This window comes from Trachinotus anak, unplaced genomic scaffold (genome assembly GCF_046630095.1).
Source record: "Trachinotus anak isolate AG129_WGS33_773 ecotype Australia unplaced genomic scaffold, CSIRO_AGI_Tana_v1 ptg000007l, whole genome shotgun sequence".
Lineage (NCBI taxonomy): Eukaryota > Metazoa > Chordata > Actinopteri > Carangiformes > Carangidae > Trachinotus > Trachinotus anak.
In genome coordinates, this window is record NW_027273858.1 from 15,312,345 (window position 1) to 15,332,528 (window position 20,184).

A 20,184-nucleotide genomic window follows, 5' to 3' on the forward strand; every position below is an offset into this window, starting at 1 on the left:
ACTTAAAAGGAAATGAACCTGGGCAGGAGTGACAAGCCTATTCAGTGTAATGCATTGTGGTCTTCCTAGGACTTCAGATTTGTGCTTGCTGTCTGGAAAAGCCACCATCCTCTGCCATAGGAGTGGTTAATGAAGTGTGTTCCTGGGCCCGGGTTGGCAGTTTGACGAAATCACAGAATGGGCGACCCTCTTCCCTTCCCCCGATGAAAGGACAGGGGAGTGAGATGGCTGTGAATCGGCTGATTTTTCTTCCTGTCAGGAACAGACGTGAAAGCAACCAGCTTTTACCATGCAGCTGTTTGATGCTTTTTATTCTAGCTCTTGGAATACAAGTGGGCTCTGAATTATAAAATTACTTCTTAATCTTTGAAGCAAATTATTGTACTATTTCAATTTCAGGACTATACTTTCTGTGTTTTTAGCTATTTGACCTGTTCTTTAAATCTGTTTCCAAGTTGAAAGAGGATTCAGTGTTAGAATACATTAACAGGCTTTGGTTGAGCCCTCTCTTTGGATAGGCAAAATCATTTCCGTGATGTTGCTTAGACTATTTCCGAATGATTGCCCTTTGAATGTCCTCTCTCCTGAGGTATACTTAGGGAGGTATAAATAGAGGAGCACAATGGTTTCTACATACTTCATCGTTAGTTGCTGTTTTACTGGCCTATCTTCAACAGACAAAAAAAAAGTTAAGTCTTTCTGTTAATGCACTGGGTTATTGAGGCATGTAAAAGTAATTTCTGCATTAATCCAAGAGAGAAAAGAATTTAGGCTGATAAGGAGCAATCCTACTGGCCCACGGGTGACAAAGTCTGTTTGCCTCAGAATGGCAGTGACAAGACGTCTCAGCTGACCCCGTGTTAACAATATTGCAACATTTATCTGTATCCTTTTAATGCTAGTGGTAGTTTATGAGGCTTTTTGGGATGTCGCTAGCCATTGAATTAATCTGTGTGTTTGTGCACACCAACATACAATCAAGATTTGTCTGGGTATTTTTTAGTGGACCATTGTCATGCTGGGCCCAGCTGCAAAACACAATTGATCCTGCTCAAGCACACATGCCCAGTGCATGTGTGGAGCTAGTCACTGAAGACCTTTAAATGTAGCTTTTAGCCTTAATAAAAAGTAAACAGTAAAAAGTCAACATATGCAATCTCCGGCTTTTTTATTTTTATTTATAACATATTGACCCAGTCAACTTACCAAATCATTTCACGTCACAAATCATTTTACATCACAAATGTTAACCCTTGAAACTGCACCAGTCCGTTTGAAGGACACTGGATTAGCCATGCACTCTGCAAAGTCATCAAGTTTACCCAAAGTGCAACTTTTGCTCTCAGCTGACCATATGGTCAATCCACTCTGCATTTCTGGTCCCATGGTGCTCCTAAAATTGTACATAATAAATTATCTTGACCCCAGAGAATGAGACCTCAGGATTCATGCCTATGTTATGTACCAAAAATGTTCCAAAATCCTCTGAATGTTGTATGTAAGCAGTGCTTGCAGTATATGTGACAGACCTATATGAAAAATTATAAAAACAAGCCACTGATTTTAGTTGGAATTATTGTTTATAATGTAAAAAGCCATTGCTTATAATATGACATATTCCTGATAATGTTTACAATGAAAAGAGCAACAAAATCCAACTGATGCAAAAAGAAAAAAAAAATGGCTGCTGAAGGAAAAGCTTTTGAAAAGCTTCCAGGCGCCAGTGGAACCACGCCACACCAGCAGACACTCCAGGTAACTATTACTTGTATAAGTGCAGTTACAGCCCACAGCAGTCCTGTACTGTTAGGTCGCCACTGACCTGCTTCCTGAGCTGAGACAAACACTCTGCTGCCCTGTAGTGTCTACCCTTATCATTCACACCCTTACTGCAATGGGTATTTACTGCTGCAAACATTACTGCTGTGACCCCTTGGTGCACAGAGGACAGTCAGTTGCTCTTATGGAGCACACCATATTATTTCAAGCCTGAAACAAATACCAAAACAGGGTCACACACTCGCACTGGTTAGTCCATTTTCAAGCACGCCTTTCTTTCCACAAAGCATGAACGAGATGGTCTGGTCTAAGATCTTGCATAAACATCTGCTTAGCTACAGTAAATGCAAAGACAGTAGACTCTTTTGAAGGCCAATAGTAACTAGCTATGATGCTAACAATGACTACAAGATGCTGTTGGATTTATGAATGCTAGCATAGCCAACATGTTTATGAAATGTCGTAGGGAATTTTGAACATTTCATAAACGCCTTCATCCTTTACAGCTTTACCATCGACTGTGACATCCTCACATGATTCGTTGCTGGAGCTTTTATTAGATTAGGCTTCACCCGGTGAATCCTACTTTGTCATTCATGCACTCATTTAATTTCTTCAAAGATTTATGTATTAATCTCTTGTCCTCATCCATCGTGTCATATACGCCAAGACAGCGGGCATCGCTCCAGCTCTGTGCATTTCAAAACAGCTCTCTGTTGAAAACCCACTTGATCTAACCATTTAATGAAGTGAAAGACAAGAAATCTTTAAGCACAAGAACAATAGAGCTCTGTGGTCATTAATCACTTAGTCATTGTCTGCCTGGTCGTTCCTTTATCATTGCGCTCCAGTCACTGAGCCATTTTTGAATCACACTGACAGCGGGCTGCTTTTAACACATTGTTTTGAAAATCTTTTGGATGTGATAGTCTTGGGGACCCTTGTTATTTATTTATTTTTGTAAAATTTCAATCGATAATGTATTAAAAACCTCTAAACTCTAAGATGTGGGAGCATGACAGGCAGAGAGAGGAACAAATATATAAGAATAGGAAAGAGAGAGGTTTCACTTAAAGAATATTGATAACCTACATTAAGATATAACCTATGGTCTGAAACATCTACAAATTATTTTGAAGTTGTTATAAGCTGTCGTGAAGTAACTGTATATATATGCGGTATGTATGCTTGTTTACAAAAAAATCTACTATTCTTGAGTTATTTATAGCAATAGCTTTTCGGTATATTTACATCTGGAAAATTCCTCTGTATATCCTATTTTCCATAGTGGGTGTCATGATTGGCATATACACACATCCCACTGCACATGTTGAATGCAAACAAGAAATGCTGGTGACTTGTCTGACAGCTACAGTGGCTCAGAGAGAGATTTTTTTTTTTCATAGTCATTTGTGTATATTCACTGAATGGACCACAGAATAACGTTTTTTTAAGCAGATTTTCCTCTTCATCTTCTTGAGCTGTGGTGGCAGCAGAGGTATACAAAACAGCTGGACTTGACTTGCATGTGTAATTCTTTTGTAATTAAATTTTGTTGCGGCTCATATACACTGTACAAGTAAATATGGAATCTGAAAATGAAAATGAAATGAATCAAGATGCATTTTCACTGTAGCCAGTCCTGTCCAACATCTGAGAAGTTAAAGTATACTGAAAGTACGCCCAAATGGAATTTAGAGTTTTATTTGAACATCACTTCTTAGTGTGCTATGAAATATATCTAATATATTGTCACTGGGTGTGTTTTCTATGCTGTTTTGCTATTTTGGTGGTGTTGAGCCTGTATTCAGTAAAAAGCCTTTTCTATTGCAAAGGCAGTGACAATCCCAAACGATAAGGCAAAGAAGCTGCCATAAAATGATGGGATTACTATTTGTGATCAGCAGGTGTGTCAACATTCTCATCTTATCAGGCCATTTCACACCAGCTTGCACTCCAGTGAATATTATTCCACATTATCATCTGCTTTACAGATACTGGCCAGTGATATGGCTGCTCCTTTATAACTCCCTTTGCAGCGCACACTGATCTCATGAACTTTGCCAAGTTTAGCTGTTGTATAAGACTCACAGTTCAGCAAAGTCTGAAATAAATTTAGATTGAATCATGTCACGTAAAGGTAAGGTATGTAAAGGTCACCGAAACGTGACATCTGATGAACAAAAAGCGGTAATGATGATGCATTTTGCGCAAAAAGAAATCTGACCAAAGAATTGGTTTGTGTGACTTATCAAGTGTTCAAAATTCCACCTAGAGTTGTGTGCAATTAACCCTCTAATAGCTGCACCTGATGGAACAGGACATGAAAAATAAGGAATGATACTGCATGCTTCATTGAGGACGAATGTCCAGTTACTGATGCAGTCAGGGTTTGCCTGAATACCTTTGAGGATTCATGTTCAAATCCATTATTCATCAGAAATGTGCAGGAATTACATGAGCACACACAATCATATTATGGGTAAGCAGTTTCTCGTATGTTTATTTGTACATAGTCATGACAGTCCCCAAGGCAACACAGACTGAATATCTCATGAATAGTGCAGATATGGGTGGATGAGGACCTGGGAGAGAAAAATCAATCGTTCATCTTTCATGAATGCAGAAGCATTGTGCTGCCTGAGATGATCTCTTGTGATCTATTGACCCAATCTTTCAGAAGGAATTTCTCAGATTGTCTGGACCAGCTGGACCCAGTGGCCTGACTTGAAGAATAAAAAACTGGGATTCAAGGATAATGCTGCTTACTGCACTCACTGTGGTTAGAAAGTAGGGTCAAGGAGAACGATCGACAAACGCTAGTATGGAGCAAGAACGGTCGATACAAGTGGCAGTGTTTGGAGAGCCATGCTCTATAACACACAGAGACACATGTAAAAGCCATCACAACATTTTTCTAACACACATTCACATCAATCATAGAAGAGATACATGACACCTTGACACCAGTATGTAAGAAGCATTTCAGCAATGACATGAACATGTCATTCAGTCTAGTAGGACTACTATTCATAGCAACAATGATAATGACATGAAATGTTCCAGTCCTAGGTGATGGGTGACTAAGAATGTCAGAGACGTTATGAATAACAGTGTAGCATCTTTGAAATAATATGAAGGGTTGTTTTTTTTTTTTGTTTGTTTCAAGAAACCAATGACAGTGGGTCTAGTCTTGATTTGGGTTATATATTCTGATTGTCACATCTGTGGAAACCCTGGTCACACTAGACAATCAAAACAACATTTAACTGTGATTTCCATTCATCCCAGTGCAATGGTGCTGATTTCAACTGTGGTTAATTTTGACCCACTACTGACCAATAACAAGTCATCTTGACAGTGCTGAGTTTCGGGCCTGCATGTTGCAACTTTTTCATTCATTCAATTGAAACTCGAGAAGTGCGTTGAGGTAGCCCTCATTTACAACAAAGTCAAGTGAGCAAACATTGTCAAAAATAATCACACTTTAAAAAACTAATAGTAGACAAGTGCAAAAGATAATAATAATAATAATTGAATTGAAAAAATTAAAAGCCAACTGCACAAGTCAATTTAAATACTTAAAAACAAATTATAAGCAGCTGCATACGTGGATGGTGTTTGCTAGTAGAGATTTAAATTGAGGATATCAGGAAGTAGAAACTTATTGCTTTTATTTTATATTAATCCTTTTTATATTTTATTATTTCTACTCTGTTGGAATATAAATTGCTCCACAAAAGAGCAATGGTTGCTCAGGAGTCAGTGGTAAAAATAAGTCTTTTGAATTAATTGTGTGAGTTTAGCTAACTGACCATTAGTTTGGACACTTTTATTTTCCCTATTGAATAACCCTCTTTCAAACTAATTTGTGTACAATGCAAACAAAATGTCAGGGGAAGTAAAGAGAACAGTGCAGATAACAGAGAGGGAATCTCAAGGAGCTATTGGGACTGACCTGACAAGGTCTAGTCTACTCTTTTTTTTTTTTTGCAAAAGGTAGCAGTAGTTTTGGCTGGTGAAAGGTTTGAAATGACAATAATCTAAGCTCTATAGCTCTATAGCTCCATAACCTGGCAAAACAATGAAACCATGAAAAAAAGGTTTAAATTTGCTACTATTGTCATTTGCACATTAGATAATAAACATGTCAATGCTACATAGAGCTTGCAGATCATAGTATATGTGTGACAGAACCCATTATTTTCTTATCATTTTGGTTTATTATAAACACCAACAAATCTATGCAGCACCTCAATTACATGCTGGTGTACTATCCAGCCTGATATAGATAATAGGCAATTCTGAGGTGTTTGGGAGTTCACGCTGAAAAAAAGGAAAAATTTCAGTAAGGATAAGCCACCATATATGATGAACAATATTAAATGGTTTAGAGTTTTAACAACTGGAAAATTTCAATGGGAGGGAATGACATATGATGACAAACCTTCTGTTTTTTCTTCACTTTGCTTTTCTATGTACTGGAGCCAAATATCCTGTAAACAGAATCAAAATGTTGTATTGATAAAACAAACCTGTTTATTCAGCCAATTTTTTACCTTGCAAACCTAGAGCAATGAGAATAAAATATGGAAATCTACAATAAAAACTTATGCAAAACAGAAAATGCAAATACTGCAAAAAAAAAAAAAATAAAAAATAAGGATGGAAAATCAATTGATTCAATAATCCCTGGATCTTATGTCAATAGGGACTGAAGCAATTTGTTCCAGGCTGTTTGGTCAGGCTTTGATATCTAGGTTTTAATCAGATTTTTGGCATGTTAATGCTTTTCTCGTGCATCTTCAGCAGGGTCATTATGTAAGAGTCAATACAATCAGTAAGCTCATTCAAGCTGGACATGTGGCCAGCTCTTTGTGGTCCACACTCCTACGTTTCATTAATTCCTCTGAAATGAAATTCAGAGTTGCAATGTCCTTTTCCCTCTCTCCTAATCTAATAACTGTAATGATACAGATTTCTAAATTCAATCAGCTTTAATCTAGGGGATACAGATGCTCTCAATAGGGAGAGAAAAATGGTCCCAGCTGGCGAGTGGTGAAACGCTGATGAAAAAAAAGCTACTTAGAAGAATAAGGACTCTTACAGGGTGAGGACTTATACATGGTGGATGCATTTATTAAAAAGACAGTTTGTATCTTTTTAGTGAACATATCCCTGCCCACTGTGCCTCCATTGTTATGAAATGAGACTGTGTTTGTTGGCTTTATGTGTGAGGTTAAAAGACAAACTGGATTGTTGACGTCCAGTTGAGCTGAAAAAAGAAAAAACACTTGTTGCTTCACTATGAGAATTTTGATCAGTGCATGAAAATAATATCACTATTGCAGCTTAAGGACCTTACTCAGGCTTCTTCTTGTTCTAGTTACCCAGAAGCAACACAGATTTTACTTATATATTTGATAAACAGTCAAATTCAAGATTTTTCTTGTCTGCATGGACCGTACCCTCATTTCACTGTTCTTCTAGAAAATGAAACTCACATTATTTAGGTCTATAATAGAAAGTACTTTCATTTCTAAAGTGTTTTTTGAAATTCAGTCAGTGGTTCTCTTTTTTCATGTGTTTTCCTTCACAGTCCAGACAATACCTACATGGACAGTTACATATTTTTGTTCAGGCTTCAGCACATTCAATTTGAAATAAAATAATGGATACTGCATTAAAGTGCAGCTCATGACCCAGAGCATGCCACCTCATCTGTCAAACATGTTCTGTTATGGCCTGGGTAAGTTCGGCAGCCAGTGGAACTGGCACACTGGCATTTATTAAGGATTTGACTGCTGATAAAAGCAAAAGGAAGAATGCACAAGTATATAGAAGCATTACATACTCTGAAATGCATCAAAACTCAGTGATGACATTTCATCATTCAGCAGGATGGCAATCCTAAACATACGGCCAAGGGCTTTTCAGGGTGAGGAGGTGAAATATCCTCGTCTGGCCAAGTCAATCACCTGATCTCAGTCCAGATGAGGTGTATTCCTCCTAATGAAGACCAGACTAAAGGCAGAGAGATCCCACAACAAGCAAGATCTGCAGAGAAGACCAGGGAGAGCATCACCAGGGAAGATATAAGGTGTCTGCTAGCCCAAGTCTATGGGCCGAAGACCCCAGTCATTCACTGTAAAGGATTTTCCATAAATTATTAAATCAATGACACTGACTTTCATGTGTGTCTGTCCATTTTTCCAGCTATCTCCCACACAGTTCTTTCTGTGTTAATATAAACCTGCTTGAATGAAAGCTGAGAGTTGGCAGTTTAATATTATATCCATTACTTTATTTTAGACTGAACGTGCTGAATCACAGAGCCTGAAAAACCAAAAAAGTTATAACTGTCCAACTGTTTCTGGTCTGGATTGTGTGTTGCCTAATTAGACCTCTTTTCAGAACTGTGTGTGCATGTACAAACGGGGCTTGATTGACACCCCGGTCTCTCTCCTGGTAGATTTATTTGCCCCTGTTAACAAAGGCCTTTTTTCACAGCAGACATTTTAACTTGTCAGAGCAGGAAAAAGCCCAGTTGTTACTGATAATGTTATAGATGGCTCTGCCCTATAGTGTTCCAGTAAACTGTGACAGCGAGCCAGCATGCCCAGTATCAGACCCTGAATCTGAGGCAGCTAAATGGAATCCAGCCTTCACTCGTTACCATTACATCACCCTCCACCATAGCTCCACCCGCCTGCCACCCACTGACTAAAGGTCTAATAAGCCAGGTTAATTGAAAACTCCTGTGTGGGCTTGCAGGGCCTTTAAGCCAATTTTCTACATTGTGTGATGTGGCCACTGTCAAGGTGAGTAAAAAGACAGTTTTTATCACTAAGGAGGACTTAAACAAAAGGCCTGTTCCTTTGAGAGAGAAGCAGTAACATAACTCTGCCAGTGGAGGCGAGCAATGAGCACTAAACTACAGTAAACTACCAAGATCGTCGTCACCTTAAAAGCAGTTATTCATCTGCTTCGTTTCTACAGAGACTTCTTTGTTTTACTCTGGGGAGTGGGGACTGACATAGTCTGGAACAGCTTCAGAAATACATTTGTGGCAGGTGTATTGTTTTCCATGGCATCACATTTTACAAGAGAGCCTGATAAAATACATCTTAATTCATACTGTACCTGGCACCACAGACACACTGAAATGAATTCAGGTCTCAAGACAGACCTTTTTGGCACAGGCCACTAGCACAGAGCATGTAAGTGAATTCATCAGTAAGTCCATGTTTGCCAGCTCTTCTCGTCTTTGTCAGCTGTATGTGTGTCTTTATTCCCAGGCTCTCAAAACCAAGAGAGGAGGCGCATGGTTTCTGGCCTATCGGGTTGCTAATCAGCCTGATGACATGCAGCAGTGCCTGCTGCCCGACTACAGTTGTGAAACCACACCCCTGTGCTACAACCTCACATCAAAGAGAGCAAACCAGAATAAAATGAACTCATTTGTAAGCCTCGTACAACTGTGACTTAAAGAGAAAGAGCATTAATATGTATATGTAATCATTATACTGTATTTGAAGATGTTAATTCCACAGTCAGATACATCAGATACTTCAAAAATTAAAGCTAACAATAAAGAACACACAACTTAGAATTATGATTGATGATTTATGATTGTCTTATTTCACTTTTATCTTTTTGTTCGTTTTATTACAGAAGAATACTCTCTGTACTCGTAAGTCGGTCAGAGGTTCAGATTTTCCATGGAACATTTGCACTTAGTTCCTCATTGAAAAATTCTGGATCAGGCGTTGCACCCCGCCCACCACTGCTGCTCGCCCTAGGTCAAGTGAAGGAGCAGAGCATATCAAGATGGTTAGCAGAGGAAACATCGGAAAGAGTCAGCCACATGTGTGAGCCTCAGTCAGACCCAGACTCAGGAGTTTGTTGTGGAGTGAGGAGTTTGTTGTGCACCAAAATCAGCGACTAGAAGACACATCAGAACGGTAAGCATTTGTTTATGTTGTTTGTTAGCTTGTAACTGGCAGTGGCTGACACAGTGTTAGTGGCTGTGCTAATGCAAACTCTTGCTCTCTCTGCTGACAAGGTTTCGGTGACTGGCGAACGAGCAGTGCCTACCAGGATGATTAGCACTAGGAGGGTATTTCAAAGCTGTATTTACCCTCTCTGGTGGTCATGAAGAGCTCATGAGGAAATAATTGATCAATAGCATCAGTCAGGACTGTGAATGGACTACATCTGTCAGAAATAATGATGGATTGTTAGAACAGAGAACAGGAAAGAGTTGAATGGTGGAACTGGAAGCTGTCGAGGAGTGCGCCCACTACTTAAGTTTTAATGAGGAACTGACAAAACAGTTGCACACACACATGTGCGCACACACAAACACACACACACACACACACACTCACACAACTTTTTTTCAGTCACACTTTTGACTGTGTTACCACGGTTACCAGATGCAGATCTTGGATAACCAGGCATCAGATCTCCTCCCTGACTATGATCAGCAGACAATTCATGTACACTGGTTTGTTTTAGTTCTTTAATTCATGCAGATGTCACCTACACATTAATACACATTCCTGTGGCGGTTGTGCAGCAGAGCTGTTAGCAGGTCAAGTGAATAAGGCCTGTAAAGAACTATTTCACGGTAGTGAAAAGGTGGTCTGATCTCATAGGAGTCCATTATGTGTCTGTTATGGCACACCTGTGAAAAAATTCAAAAATGCAGTCCTCCCTTCCCCCTGTTTTTCAGAGTTAAATAATAGTCTGCCTCAACATTTGGGGAAATATATTTGATTTCTCCTCTGGAGTTAGATGAGAAGATCAATAGCAATTTCATCTCTGTACATTCAGTAGAGTCTGCACCAGGATGTGTTTAGCCCAGCTGGAAAAGGAGCCAAATGTTTAGTAAACCACAAAAGTTCACAGAAGTCATTGCTGATTTGGTCAAATAGAATATGTGCAGCATCCTAAAATGGTTGGAGTACGGAGAATTAGCTCGATTTTAGGGGTCCAGCAAAGAGGAATCTCAACTTTGGAGACAATTTTATCTGTGGTCCAGATGTTCACAAAAAGTGAGTATATAGGAGTTCAACTAATTGTATATAGCAACTAGATTAACAGGGGGATCAGAGGTTAGTGTCCAAATCCTGAAACTGTTTTTTTTTTTTTTGTGAGAAATGTGTGACATTTGCCTGGATGCTGTGGGACATGGTTTAAAGAGGAGAAGCATTAGCAGCTGATTATGTCGCTAAACTTATTTTAGTTGATGAGTAAGAAAATGGGTTGATTTAATGTTATATTTTTATGCTTTTAACTTAGATTACTTTGGAAACTGAGAGGTTACTAATGTATAAACAAAAAGCTACCTTATCTTATCCTGGTATGAACCCAGGGGGGCTTAGACCTCTATTAATCTTGAATGCACTATCTCTCTGTTCTCCTCAATCTGTCATCATAGTGACACAAAGCAGCGCTGTAACCTCAAAAGTTTAAGGACGTAGTTTTTGTTTTAAACCTTGCTTCCTGCAGTATCTAACCAATCCAAGGCTAATTTATAATAATGTCCAGTTTTTCTCTAATGAAGTTACTGGAGAAGAGACATGTTGGATGACAATCCACTTTCTTTGTACAATGAAAAACCATATAACACATTCAGACTCAGAGGCCTTGAAACTTTTTTCCATTAGTCAGTCTCTGCAGTCTTATAAATCCTACATGTTTTTAAATTTATTCAATTTTTTTAAATCTTCTACTTCATTTTCACTACCGTAGCATTTATAGTGTATTTATTATGTATACGTTGAGCTTGCAGGCAACCTGCAGGGTGAACAAATCCCAAATTTGGTTTCCATTGGACGACCAAAAGTAAGCTCATAGTGGCATCGACCAGGTTTGTCATATAAAACCACTTGAGGGAAGGTAATAACATTCAAAGTTATTAAAATTTATTAGAGTGCTCTGACTTGAAATTTCAAGTGTAATAATGTTAGAAATCACAAAATCACCAAGCTGTAAAAGCCACTACCAACAAGCTAATACTGGGTTTAATGATTAATGATAGCGTTAATATTTAAGTGTCAGACAATAGTAAAAGAATAATCACCTGTTTCCACAGACTGTTTCCAAGCTGTTTTTGGAACAAAAATTCTGTATAAACCGCTAAAGTACTGTATTAAAATCAATATACATTATGTTTATATATACAGCTTGATTCAAATATCCCCATCCCCACTGAGCCACATTAATATTCATGTATATTCTACATTCAACACAAAAATATCTTGTCTGTTAGCACACAGGGAAACAGTGCCGAAAAGAGAAACGAAAATATTCTTAATCGGAAAAGAAAGTTCTTATATTTTTCAGATGAAATGTCCCCGACAACGATACAGTCTTCTGCATGTGGATATATGCCACTTAGCAGTGTGTTAGATTACCGGTCACATGAAACACACCCCTGAACTGAAAGACTGATTGCACCACAATTGCACCAGACATGAGTTTATAGATTTGTGTGCAGGGCCTGGCTCTTGTGGATGAGACATACATCAGGCACGCTCAGATAAATGTGGATAAAATCTTGATTAAAACATTTTTTGACATGCTCATGAAATTAGCATCAAGTGGCTTAATATGCTCAACAGATTAGTGTACAACAAAATTATCGATTTTGTCTTACCAAATTGCATACCCTATGCAATATATTACACTGGTATAATTCATGCTGTACCATAATTTATCTTACACATCCAAAATTAGGTGAAATATTGAATTATATTTTTTAATTTTTATAGCGAATGCTGTTCAGGGTCGTGGTGAAGAGGTGGGGTGAGTATTTACACTACATACAGTAGGCCTACAGTAGTACATACAAAATAAATAAATAAATAAGAAATAAGAAAGTAAGTTTCAGAAATTTAGAACACCTGGAACCTAATAAATATATATTAGAGAAATAGAGAAGAAATATATATTATATATATATATATATATATATATATATATAATATGTTTCTATACAATATATTTATATACACTGCATATTAACCATAAAATACATAAAACTCCACCAAGCTGCATGATGTTTGTTCTTCACATTCACAGCACATAATTTGAAAATATGTCTCAATATGCTCAGCAAGTGACCTTTCCTATACCGTCCAAACAGAGCTAATGATAGCACTGTGTGACAACCTTTTCATTTCTTTTTTATTTATGTGTGCAACTAACAGCCAAATGCTCTCATTTACATTGGTAGTGCTGTATTAGTTACTGTATTGGAATTATACAGCTGGTTTTATTGTGAAAACAAATAGGCATTCATATTTTTTCTGAAAAAAAAAAACCAACAAAAAACTAGAAACACTCTAAAAGAAAAGGCCGAAACAAACAATCATTGTCCAAGTGACACACAAATAACTGGAAAGAAGGAATTTGAAAATGCTTTGTAAATGATTATCTGACTAATCTAGAATAATTTTGTGTCAACACAGGCATGTGGACAGTGCAGCCTGTGCTATAGGGTTAAATCCTCATCATTCATACAGTATGAAATACATGAACCTCCTTAGAGATGCTGGAGAGGGTAATAAATATACAATGTACCATAAATGTCATTAAAAAATAAATAAATAAATAAAGTGCTACTTGAGAAAAGAGCTTTAAACACCCCTTGAGCATTTGATCATTGAGCTGGATCATATAATAACCACTCAACGGAGCTGGGACCGGTGTGTCTGTTTTCATTTCCCTTCTTCAGCTCTGTGCTGCAATAATTCAACAGAATCGATTTGAAGAAGATACAGCCAATAATACCCAACATGTAGGAACAGCAGCTTTTGCTTTAAAGACGCTACCCGGTGCTCTAAGTGTACCCAAACCCGCCTGTGACTGCTTTCCTGCGTTTTAAGTGTCTTTAGTGCCATCAGCTGATCAATCACGGCAGTTATACGAGCTTTATCTCTGAAGTTGCCCGTGTGCCATAAATGTCCGAGGATGGATGCTCATGGAGGCAGAGGCGCTGTCCAAGGTACTGCATTCAGCCCCTCCCCGGCAGACATCACGGAGAGACACGTGATGTGCTCTGTCTGTGGCTCCTGACAGTCGCTGGATAAGCTCAACAGGGAAACCAGATTGCACCTTCTCTTCCACAAAGAGAACTGGATTTTTCGCTCCCTGCCTGCTCCATCCAGCGGTTTCGTCTTTCCTTCAGTTGTGTGGTGTTGTTGGTTTTTTATTTTTTATTTATTTTTTTTCAATCTGGAAACAAACTTGGAGGACCAGATATTTAAGGTAATTTTTTTTTTTTTTTTTTTTTTTACCACTAAGCCAGAAATGTTTTTTTTTTTTTTTTTTAGAGGAGTTAGAGTGAAAGTGGAGCCGTCTCTCTCTCTCTCTCTCTCTCTCTCTCTCTCTCTCTCTCTCTCGCTGATGCTGTGATTCACATGAAAGCAGATCTTGATGTGAAGGTTTGGCCAGAGAGGATTTAAGATGTAGCTACTGGCTCTGAAATAGACCGAAAAAATACGGACGGCCGGGGTCTAACGGGAGCTGAGCCCGCGGTGCTGTGCATGCGTTGCCCCTCTCCTCCTCTCCCTGTGCCAACTATTTAGGGTCCCGTAGAAGTAGAGGTGCGCACGCAAAGGTAATCATGGCAACACCTCATCTTTGTTTCAGCGGGGAATCTTTTTTTTTACTGTTGTGAGCTGGTGAATGCCGCCGGTATGGGCATAAAAGAACGTCCTAATTATAGTGCGCCCTTTCCAGCTGTCATCCAGGGCAGGATGCTCAGGTATGGGGCATATTATTGATGAGGTGGTGGCGAAAACAGGAATGCTGTCCCGCTTTGGGAAAACCGTATGAGAACGCTGGATTCCAGTGAGGATGATCCCGATCCTATATCTCAGATGATGATGATGATGATGATGATGATGATGTTTCAGTCTGTGTAAAGTGCCTAAGTAAAGCAGATCTACAGCGGTTGCATTTTCTCTTCTTTGAAATGCAAACTAATTGCAGAGATTTTGAATCAGTCTCTTTTTTTTTTTTGAAATATTTCAGTGTTGGAGACGTTCGGGTGTTTTTGGAGGAAAATCAGAATCCGTCTCACAGTCCGAGTGAAAAATAGTGACGAGGCAAATGTTAAGGCTGCATGAGGAGCAGGGTTTTGGGGTCTGACTGAGACTCGGTGGCAGTTCGTCTTATACAAACCAACCACTGTGAATGAAATGACGCACTTTTTCCTCATGTTAGGTCTTGAATAGAGGGCAGGCCAGTGAACAGGCTGCTGTATCGGAATGCTGCTGATGATGGTCATTCGCGGTTTGCAGAAGTTGTAACCAGTGTACGCAAAAGTAAGGTTGCTTAAAAAAAAAAAAAAAAAAAAAAAAAGTGAGTTGTTTCCTTTTTTGTTCCTCTACTTTGGTGTGACTGACATTATCTGCAGGGATTGATTTTGGATGCGCGACCGTCTCAGTGCGACGAACGCTGCAAATATCAAAAAAAAAAAAAAAAAAAAGAAATCCTAATTTACACATCGGTTTTTCTTGTTTTGCATGAATATGTGCACATTCTTTGTTTTTAATCCTCGAAGGACTGCCTGTTAAAAGACAATGTGTCCGACACAGTGCTCAGTAGCTCACCGCTGAGATGGAGTAATGCGTGGATTCAGCGATGCTGGCTGACCACTGCTGCTGTGTGCTTCCTGGAAAGCCCTGCTGATATCAGTCTAATGATACGACTCGTGTTTGTTGTAACAAAGGCCTCTCTGGATATAAGTCCATGATTGGCGCTTCTGCCATAACCATAGTATCAACTCTGACTTGTGATTAAGGCTTTTGCCAAAGTGGATTTAGAAATGGATATGGTGAAAATGCTGATACTGTATTGAATTTGCTTTTCTCTTGCAGGGAGCTTTGGGACTGAGGACTGCCTTGACAGACAGACTGCTTCTTTTGCTGAGCTTATCGCCAGCGTGGCTCCATATGGCATTTTTTCTTATTGCTACAGAAGATGCAGGGTGAAAAGCCCCGAGCAAGGCTTCCAGTTACCCGCCAAAGAATGTTGGCATGAACATGAAGATTAAAGCTGCCATTTCAACTCAAGTGAAACCGTGTTCACTCTAACTGACACCAGAAGGGACTGTTTCATAATTACATAAATTAGACCAAGTGTGCCCAATGGATATTTGAATCCTTGTCGCTTTGCTTTAAATAGCCATGGCAGAGAGGACCTTTAAACAGTTCAAACAATTTTGGCACGGACAGTGAGAGGTTTGGCCAGTGGCCTGGACAGTGTGAGGTAATGGTATTTGCTCCAGGAAGCAAGTGTTGGCCAAGCCTATTGCTATGCAAAAATATGATAGCATTTAATCTTTTGTCTGAAAATGCAGCTGTTCACACTTGTAAATCCATGTAGACAATCAGTTATATGCCCGTCTACTCTCTCACAGTCAACCCAGCTTATTTCCTGCTTAAGCAAAGGTTCTTATAAGTAATTTCAGCCCCTATCAACCTACACAGAATTTGTAATCACACAATGGTTTTACAAAAGCCACATGGTGCCCATATCATATGGGTTGGGCTGCTCATTTGTTGCTTTGTAGAAATAGGCACTTGTCTTGAGTTCACAGGTGCTGAGGGACAGTGGGCCAGATTTCCAGTGTGGAACGCATGTTGCGAAAGTGAAATGAGCTTCAATATGAAAACGAAGAGTTCCCACGGGCTGCTAGTTTACTTCGACGATGAGGGATTTTGTGACTTTTTAGAACTTCTCATACTGAATGGTAAACTCAGCCTTCGTTTCTCCATCTTCTGTGCCGAGCCTGCAACCGTCATATCTGACACAGCGGTCAATGACAGCCAATGGCACGCAGTCACAATAAGGAGAAACTTTAAGAACACAACCCTAATGGTGGACAATGAGATAAAGTGGGTGGAGGTGAAGTCAAAAAGACGGGATATGACTGTTTTCAGCCATTTGTTTGTTGGTGGAATACCACCGGAATTACGATCTGTGGCGTTACGACTGACCTCTACTGCAGTCAAGGATCAGCTGCCTTTCACTGGATGGATAACAGACGTAAAGGTCAACAACACGGAGTCTGTAATGATCGACAGTGAAGGGGTCTTGACGGACCTCTGCGGTACAGCCAACATGTGCTTAAATGGAGGAGTCTGCAGTTTAATTAACAACGAACCAAGTTGTGATTGCTCTGAGACGGGCTTCCAAGGAAAGGACTGCAGTGAAGGTAAGACCTCTGGATTCAGCTTAGACCACTCAGTCGGTACAACATGTCCTTTGTAGCCTTCTCAGACAACATGGACTGAATTGGCAAATTCAAATTCAAGTACCCTATTGTAATTACCATCAGTACTAATGTAAAGCATTCCCTTCCTCTAGGTGGCTAAAGCCATATGTTTGTATTAGTCTAACGATGTGTGCCATTGATCTGCAATACAGTTGTTTGTAATGAGTGAATCTCCTGCAAGGCCTCATTAGCAAAACATGCAGGTGTTCTCCATCCCCTAAGGTTTCTTCCAGTCCTATCAAACAGGTCTGTGGGGATTGGTTGACCTATGAAACATCATCTCCAATGGCTTACTGCAAATGCAAGAGACTTAGTAATCATCTAAAAGCCAGACTGAGTAAACATGAATGATATCATTAACTTCAGACTTCAAAAAGCAACCAATAGATTTGTATAGTTGGCAACAGAAGAGACCCCAAGTATGAACTGGGTGAGGTTTTGTATCAGTTGCCAGTGGATAAGAGTGTTGGTATAAAGACATGTCTACTTAAAGCTCATTAAGCTCCATTAAGACCATACAAATGTATGGTCTGTCATCATCCTAACATTTTCTACAAACAAACAAACAAAAAAAACCTCTAACTGTAGCATGACTGAGCCACGAGTTCCCACAAAGCTGTGGGCCTGAATGATTTAATAATTCGAACAGATAAAAAAAAAAGTCAGCAGTGTAATGCAGAGAATAAAAGAACCAGAGACCCAGCTTATCGATACACAAAGAGAACATGGGGTTCTTTGAGGTAGCAAGAACAGTATAACTCTGTCGCGGCTCAATATTATGATCATGACGTCATGATATATCAACTGCTTAGTATTTCTTGTATCGAAAATGTATCAGTATTCAGGGTGTTCAGTGCAAAGCTTCCCACAGGTTGGCAGCTCACTGCTGTGCTTGTTGGTCAGTCGGAGTGTTGATGGGGGAGGGGTGTGAGTGTTTGTGCTCTTTTTTCATTTATTGTTCGTTTTTATTCAAGGACAGATGGACTTTAAGGCCCATTTTAACATATACTGTAGGCTAATGTTGGCCATATCTAATGTACATTTCATTTCATAAGCTGAGGCATCTTTATTCAAGCACACAAATCTTTTATTAACAATAAGCTCATTAGACTTGGGTTGGATAACGTACTACTGCAACATAAGATATTCCCATCTGATTGCCATTAGTTATTGAGGCAAATATGAACACCACTAATTAAAATGTCCTCTCTCTACATGCTGTGTAGGCTATGTTTTATTTTCTGCTGTATTCAGGTTTTGTTTTCATGAGGGAGCATAGGCTCTTGTACCAAACTCATGCACTGACAGATTGAATGATTGTTGCTGTAGTCCACCAAGGATTTCAGTGCTGGGCAGCATTAAGTCTTTGTTTATTTAAAGTATTCCACATTGGTGAGAAGTAGTATGCCGTACTGCCGTACTGCATCAAAGCACCCTGAATAAATCTAGATTAAAAATTAACTGTGCCCGTAAATATACTTGGACATGCCACCCAAATGGTATTATTGTTCTCCATCTTGCTCTTTTCAAGTGCAGACTCTGCAGTCTATAATTACAAGTCTTTTAGTCGAGTGTTGCCATGATTTATTGCAGTAATTCATTATGTTAGATCCTGGATGTGACTGTAAATTACATTTCAGATTTGTGTTTAAAGTTAATTTGACAAAAACTGACAAACAAACCTCTCTCCACACTGGGCACTGATTTTAAAAGGCTTGCCAACCTGTCAGTTGGTTCGCTGTGAGACATCAGTATGTGGTTGGCATTGGTATTTGATAAAGAGAAGACATTTGGCTGTTTTTCTTGTCTCTGGAGTCTAGAGTTTATGAGAGCCCACTTGGCATTATTTCTATGCTCTAAGTTGGAGAGAAAGTGGTGCTTGTTTCAGTGTAGATGAGCGGAAATCCAAACAAGACAATTGCCTCAGCCTCTTCAGAAGACGTGTAAATCACAAAGCGTACTCTGTAATTTTATGACAGATGAAAAGTCCATCTCAGGAAGGGATACAAGGCACAAATCGAGATAGGGTGTAGGAAACTCAAACAGGGCTAGTTGAATGATTAGTTAGCACCAGATTAATTGAATATAGTTTTTTTTTACTTAAAAGTATTTCTGCATTCTAGACTAATATAAACTAGACAATGTTCTACACACTCTGGTATGGTAGGTGGCAGTAAAATGTGGTATTTGCCACTAAAATTGCGAAGAAGAAGAAGAAGAAGAAGAAGAAGAAGAAGAAGAAGAAGAAGGAGAACGTGATACTCTTGTAGTAAGGAAACTAATACAATAAATTGCTGATGACAATACACCAGCAGTGATTTTATGATAATAACAATATTTTAGCAGTGACAATCACAAAGATCCTGGGCTTCAGTCATATTCATTTGCACATATATAGATTTAGTTATTATTCAGTTAGGTATGACTCAGTGTTCTGCCTTCCTACTTACTTAATTACTGAAACTCATTCCAAAGGTCAACTTAATAGGCTAATATTTGCTTCAGATAAGTTGGCTCACAGCTAAAGAGAAAGCAAATTAGCTTGGGAAACTGTGTCTATTTATGATCCTACCTGTCACTCAAGGATACTGAAGAGGGATTACAGCAGACAAATTCAAGTGGTTTGATACAGAGAGACACTAAATACATTTCAGAATAATCGTTAATACAAATCATTAAATATATTTAAACAACAAAAATACCGGTTTCAATGAATGAAAAGGAAACATACAAATAAAACCCCTTTGATACTGTAATGGTATGAACATTAATTATTTTTCAGTGCTCAGGGTTGTGTTTATAGGTGGTTCTAAATTGAATGATGCCTTGAAAACTATGGTTTGTGCTTTCATGCTGTATATGTAATTCTGGTGTGTGTGTTTCATTAGTCAAGAAATCATAGGACGAGATCATAAATTTCACACCAGGGTGGCTACTGATGTTAATAGTTTTACAGCAATTAAATAACTAATTGGTTTTATTATTGCAGTTTTAAGATGAATTATGTTAAAGACATTGCTTCTGTGCTGCATGAAGGACAAGCAGTTAGACGTCAATGTAGTGAATATTCAATGGAAATAGTGAAGAGATCCATAATAGTCACAAAGATG

The 20,184-nt window shown here is 38.9% G+C and overlaps 1 protein-coding gene across 9 annotated transcripts in view; it reads left to right on the forward strand.

The window, feature by feature from the left end:
- The first annotated feature begins 13,901 nt into the window (after positions 1–13,901).
- The window catches only part of LOC139623071 (neurexin-1a-like), a 246,287-nt gene continuing 240,004 nt past the window's right edge, over positions 13,902–20,184 (forward strand). For all 9 annotated transcript variants that reach the window (XM_071480930.1, XM_071480931.1, XM_071480936.1 and 6 more), the window contains exons 1-2: positions 13,902–14,058; positions 15,675–17,014. In XM_071480930.1, coding sequence (XP_071337031.1) covers positions 16,303–17,014 — 712 coding nt within the window. In that variant the 5' untranslated portion in view covers positions 13,902–14,058; positions 15,675–16,302. The remainder of the gene's footprint in view (positions 14,059–15,674; positions 17,015–20,184) is intronic.